The sequence below is a fragment of the Anolis sagrei genome, chromosome 5, assembly GCF_037176765.1.
Source record: "Anolis sagrei isolate rAnoSag1 chromosome 5, rAnoSag1.mat, whole genome shotgun sequence".
NCBI classification, from domain to species: domain Eukaryota; kingdom Metazoa; phylum Chordata; class Lepidosauria; order Squamata; family Dactyloidae; genus Anolis; species Anolis sagrei.
In genome coordinates, this window is record NC_090025.1 from 155,980,136 (window position 1) to 155,986,613 (window position 6,478).

Sequence of the window (6,478 nt, forward strand, 5' to 3'; positions counted from 1 at the left end):
AGAAAATAATAAGCTTTACTAGATTTTATGGATGTATGGCATCAAATTCTGCCAATTTCTGTAAGCCACTTTGAATTGCCGTAAGGCTGAGAAAGGCGGGCTACAAATGCCATAAATAAATAAATAAATGCTGTTGATGCATTCCCGAGGAGGTGCATGTTAAATATTATAACTCCATGTGTGACAAATCATGCACAATGTGTTTATGTAATTTTCCAGGATTATTCTTCTGTTAGCTGGAGGTTCATATTCTTAACCCCAGCATATATGAGCTGGAGTGTGAAACTGAATTGTTTTTTCTCGTGTACTCCTCTTCTTGGCCTAGTTAAATAAAATGCTCTTCTTTATTGTTTTGTGTAGGTCCAAAGATAACTTCTGTTGCTACTGCTGGAGTTGCCAGTTCATTATCTGAAAAAATAGTAGATACTATTGGAAGCAACAGGTTGAATGCACCTTTATCTTCAGTTCAAATTCATTTCATTCAGAATATGATACAAGAAACTCTGGATGACTTCAGGTGAATAAAGTTTGAATGGACATAACTATATATTTTTTCAATTCATTGCTTAATGTGAGTTTTATATCTTAGAAGTTTACAGTGCTGAATTTATTTAAACCTTCAAGTAATACATGGAATTGTGTGTGTGTGTGTAGGAGGGAGGCTTGTTTCTTTTTGTTAGCATATTATACCTACTATGGAAGAGACTGGATGTGCAAGAGGAAGTGATACATTTCATTTCCTTAGGCAACTTAAACTATTAAGCTTTGCTTTGTCTGCTGCAGACCGCAATGTGGAGACATCATCTCACCTCCACCTCTCTGGTAGATTATCCCATGCCATACTATAGGAATCCTAGAATGCCCCTTTAAAGTCACAGTTCAGAGAAGTAGGGCATAGTTTTGGTACAAAGGCTTTTACATGGGGTGAAAAACAGTAAATTCGTTATGCTCATGATTCTCCTGCCACATGCAAATCACAATATTTGTGCCAAATCCCCCCAGTTGCTTTGTTTGGGGAATTGAATGTTTTGCTTAACTGCATATCGCCACATAATCTCCTTCAGTAAACAGCACTCCTGGAAAATGAGATAAACAAATGCATGTCCAGAAGGTATCCATGTGCCCTTTTTACATAGTGGTGGCAGCAGTTGAAGAAGCAGCATATCAGCACCACATTCTGTGTCCAGCAAAGGAGATGTGAGGCCACAGTCAGCTTCCCTGTAGCACAACCGCGGATAACCCCTCGGTTGTTGTTGAACTTCAGTTCTTACCAATGGCTATGGTGGTTATATCTGATGTAAGTTACAGCCCAACATCTGCAGTGCCTTTCTCCAGCCTACTGTTGTGTGGGTTCTCATCTCCCTCTTCCCACTGAAATAATTAGGGGCTCTCAGCTCTTGGAATGTAGGGGTTAATGTTAACAGCCTTGATGTTGCAGTACTACATCCCAAGCTGATTTCAAATGTACATGTCTATTAAATGTAAATGTAAACATGTTTTTCCCATCTTCCCCAAAAAGGTTGGCCAGATTGAAGGGCCATATTATTGCTTAAGAAATAGTCAGTTTTTTCCTTTATGTGCAACTTTTGTCTTTGAGATGCTTTTCTAGCCTTTCTCATTAGAAAAATACATTACTGTATGTGACAATGGAATTTCTATTAGAATTAGGAGTAATGGAAGGGGTAAATGAGTTAGATCAGAAGCCACTGGAATGAGCTCTTGAAAACTTTCTTCTACCATTTGAAAACACATTTACCAGACAGAATAATAGATTAAAGAAATAATGGTTTGGTCTCTCTTCAAATTTAGTCAATTTGATGTGCCACAGAGTAAAAATCTACTGGTAAATGTAATATGAAGCTGTTTGTTATTGATGAAGAATGTTGGCTGGAATTTGTGTTACTGTGCATCTGGAACAATTACATTTCTTAAAAAATCTGTTAGGAACAATTTAACAGATTTATGGCAAATACCATGTTGGTATAATGCATTTCTTGGAATCAGATATTATTTGCTCATTTCAGGATTGATTGCTGAAAAACGCTTGTATTTTCCACAGAGTTCCTCTGTGATCTCTAACTTTTTAGCTTTCTTCAACTCATACCTTCATCAGAGTATTCTGTTTCTATCTTATGTCTTGCACTGCAAAATGGCACTGAGAAGGAATGATTTGCTGGAAAGTGGAACCAGCAGATTTTTCCTTTGTGATTTCCTATTAATATTGCATTGTAGAGGAGAAAGAGCACTCCGGTGTTTCAAGGTAAAGGGGAATTCAAAGTGCTGCCAGGAGTGAAGTTTTAGTAAGAGAGTAGATGCCCTATTTGTCTGCATCCCATTTATCAGTGTCTATAAAAATGCAATGCATTGGTTGATTTGTTAGGAATCTGATTCTGAGGATGGATTGGAACAAAGGAAGGAAAGGACCTGTGCTCATCCTCAAGGTGTCTTAGCTCTAATGCCCCCCCCCCCCAAAAAAAACCCTCCCAAAACATGATCACTGAATTAATAAGGGGTGAGTTATGATGAAATGTGATCTACCCTGAAATTCCGCCATTTTGAAATTGAAAAGTCTAAGCATGTGCATACAAATGGAAGATTCATAGCTTTTGTTCTCCTAGGGAAGCTTGGCATCGTGACATTGTAAATTTGCAAGTGGAGATGATCAAACAGTTTCATGTGCAGCTGGTATGTATGAAAAAGAAGTAGGTATATGTGCTAACATGCTGTTTCAAATAGAAATCTGTCCCAAAAGCTGTAGTGTTTGGTCTTCTAGCTCAGATAGAAATATAAGAAAAGGAAGTCTGCAAGGAAGGATTGGACTGTTTCAGTCATATGATATAAAATGGGGTAGATAAAATGGGGGGGGGGCAGTTGTTATTGGAAAGATTAAATATTTTTATTCAATGAAGCAGATATATAAAGACATACACAAAGAAATAAATTACATCAAGCACGCGAAAGGAAAGATTAACTGTTAAGGTGAAATTATGGTGGCCCTTGATTTTCTAAAGCTTTTAATTTTGTTCTTCTATAGAAATATATGTTATTTTCTGACTGCTTTGTAGCTGGAAGTTGACATGAAAAATGTAGAAAGCCATGTGGGAACTAAGTACTTATATGTGAGGGTACCAGTGTCCCTCCACATGTGTAGAATTTTTCTTTAAAATGTTGAGGGAAATTTCTCTAAGTCTATGTAACTCCTTACCACTATTTTCCAGACTTCCTTAACTCTAATCTATACCCATTGCCATCAGTGCTACACAATGTTCTGTTGAAGCACTTCAAGATTAGATCAATAAATATAAAGAGTAAAAAAGGATGAGACTGGATAGAAGATTGTTTACTTGTAGGATGGAGGAACATAGCCTTTATTTAAACACAAAACTGTCACCAAACTCCAATAAAATATTTTAAAAATAATGACATGAAACTCTATCACTTGAAACAGGCCACGGCATTAACAGAAATTTATTAAAGGGGTTGTTTGATGTTATTAGATTTCAGTTGGTAAAATTTGAGGCAATCAGATATTTAGTGACACTGTCTGGATAGTCTCTCAGATGTCACAAAAACCTTGCTCAGCTGAAATACTTTAAATTCACTCAATCCAATTCCTGTTTTACTCTTGCCAGTTTTCTTTTATTGTAGCCTCTTTTGTAAACAATTCCACAAATCAACTTTGTGCTGTGTATTAATTGTTACCCAAGAAAGATGATTTCTAAACTGAGTAACAGAATAAGTTTTCCAAGCTTGATTCAAGCTAGAAATTATTAAGTAAATAATTCCTCTGTGTAAAAATCTGTAAGAAATCATTGTCATACAGTGTTACAACATAGCAAAAACCAAAATATACATGTAGCCTTTATAATTAGCATTGATTGACAAACCACTTTGGGAAATATTTTTACTAGCAATATTTTTATTTCATTCTCCACCTCTAGAATGAAATGCACGCCTTACTTGAAAGATACTCTCTAAATGACAGTTTAGTTGCTGAAAATGAGAGACTGCGGGAAGAAAACAAAAGACTGCAAGCCCACTACTGACAATCCCTGTTCGTGCAACGAAAATGAGTTGAACTGTTGTACTCAGGCATCATGATCTCATCTGACCTATGCTGATATGCCCTCAGTATTTTTCCAGAACTTTTTATAATTATAGAAAAAGCAATACATAACATATTAATCCAGAAAAAATGCACTAATAATGTTTGTATCAAAGTGTTTTTATGGTAAACTTGAAGATGTTTGTAAACAGAAGCTAGCAGAAATATTGTTAACCAGTTTTAGCTGCATACAAAGTGCCTTTATAAAAAGGGAAACTAAATGGGAAATGCATTTTGTATAAAAGTTTATTAACTTTCTTTGTCCTAATACATTTATTATATTTAGGCATTTGGTTGATTTTTTTGCATCGTAGTCTATGAGATTTTCTTTTTCTTTGGCTGGAAAAAGAACATTCGGTTGTCTGGCTCTCAAGAGTTCATGTTTTGTTTTTGTTAACTATATATGCTTTGTTTTGCAATGGACTTCTTTTCTTTAAATGTTGATTTGTAAGTGTAGAGTGCAACTTTTGAATGCAACTGAGTTTTGTATTATTTTGAGCATTTACATAATTTAATAGCACACCGATTAATTTGCTCAATTTGAATAAATAATTTCTGGACTTTTGCATAATCATACTTGACTCATATTGCTGTGTTTCTGGATTTTAATCTAATTCTCAATCTTTTCCTCATGATCAGAAGTCTGGCATTTGTCCATTTTACTTAAATGTGGTTACTTCTCTGCATCCGTGGCTAAAAAGATGCATCAACTTCTTTCTATCAGTTTATAAGTGATTGGAGTAAAAACCAGGTTCATAATGTGCCTTGTTTGTCATACCCTGGTTATTCATGGTAGAGAAACACTATTGGCCTACCATGAGATAATTTCCCTCATTCCCCATTCTGGGGTAGGAATCCTACCCTTTCTAGTTCTGGGGCCCAAGCTATGATCTACATGATCTATAGCTAAAGTCTTATGCAACTTCCTTTCTCCTTATATAGTTTTAAAAAAACTTTCAGTTGGTGTCAATCAAACACGTTTCGGACCATGTGCATGCACTTATCTGTTTAATATGGTATGGATAGCTATACTTAAAATACAAAAAGGGAAAGGTAGGTAATTCTGGCAGAATAGAAAATTTTACAAAATCAGTTTTAGCATAGATCAAAGTAAACTTTTACATGTGGTTATGAATCTATAAGCAACACATAAAATGTTTGAATGGATTTCAGGGAATGAAGTTGAGCATATCTCAGTGGCATTATTTGAGAGTTGACAAGTCTAATGTAGATCTAGCTTATGTCTGCAGAAGTAGAGTGGTTCAATCACCTAGTTCACCAGTTGTGTTTTAGTTAGTCCTTTCCTTTAGTTTGCTACCCAGGTCTGGGAACCAAATGTAAGTAGAATATTAAAAAATGTGCCCAGGTAAGTGTGATAAAAATAATGTGGGCCTGAAGGCTAGATCCTGTAAAGAAGGTTGAAGGTGATGTGTATGTTTTGTTTGGGAATAAAAGAGAAATAGGCTTATTAAAATGTTGGTAAAGACTTGGCTTAATGCTGATAGAAGTTTCAGTTCCATCGTATCTGAAAGGATATAATTTGTCAGCTTGGCAATGAATGAAGAGAGGTGCCATAATATTGTACAACATCTTTCTAAATGACTTGAAAGAAGAAGTAAGAGAGGATGCTCAATAAGTTTGCAGATAACATTAAACTGATCAGGGAACCATGTGTGACAAGAGTAAAACTATATAGAATCATATAGTTGGAAGAGACCTCATGGGCCATCCAGTCCAACCCCATTCTGCCAAGAAGCAGGAAAATTGCATTCAAAGCACCCCTAACAGATGGCCATCCAGCCTCTGTTTAAAAGCCTCCAAAGAAGATGCCTCCACCACATTCCAGGGCAGAGAGTTCCAGTGCTGAACAGCTCTCACAGTCAGGAAGTTCTTACTCATGTTCAGATGGAATCTCCTTTCTTGTAGTTTGAAGCCATTGTTCTGTTCCTAGTCTCCAGGGCAGCAGAAAGGAAGCTTGCTCCTTCCTCCCGATGACTTCCTCTCACATATTTATACATGGCTCTTCTTCAAGCTAATCATGCTCAGCTCTTTAAGCTGCTCCTCATAGGGCTTGTTCTCCAGACCCTTGATCTTTTTAGTCGCCCTCCTCTGGACACATTCCAGCTTGTCAATATCTCTCTTCAGTTGTGGTGCCCAGAATTGGACACAGTATTCCAGGTGTGGTCTAACCAAGGCAGAATAGAGGAGTAGCATTACTTCCCTAGCTCCTTTGATGCAGGCCAAAATCCCATTGGCTTTTTTTGCGCCACATGACATTGTTGACTCATGCTTAACTTCTTGTCCACGAGGACTCCAAGATCTTTTTCACATGTACTGCTCTCAAGTCATGCGTCCCCCATTCTATATCTTTGC

At 36.7% G+C, this 6,478-nt stretch overlaps 1 protein-coding gene across 4 annotated transcripts in view; it reads left to right on the top strand.

The window, feature by feature from the left end:
• The window catches only part of NEDD1 (NEDD1 gamma-tubulin ring complex targeting factor), a 28,967-nt gene extending 24,288 nt beyond the window's left edge, over nucleotides 1-4,679 (top strand). For all 4 annotated transcript variants that reach the window (XM_060777276.2, XM_067469133.1, XM_060777275.2 and 1 more), the window contains exons 13-15: nucleotides 361-517; nucleotides 2,619-2,685; nucleotides 3,942-4,679. In XM_060777276.2, the coding sequence (XP_060633259.2) occupies nucleotides 361-517; nucleotides 2,619-2,685; nucleotides 3,942-4,046 (329 nt within the window). In that variant the 3' untranslated portion in view covers nucleotides 4,047-4,679. The remainder of the gene's footprint in view (nucleotides 1-360; nucleotides 518-2,618; nucleotides 2,686-3,941) is intronic.
• The last annotated feature ends 1,799 nt before the right edge of the window (nucleotides 4,680-6,478 follow it).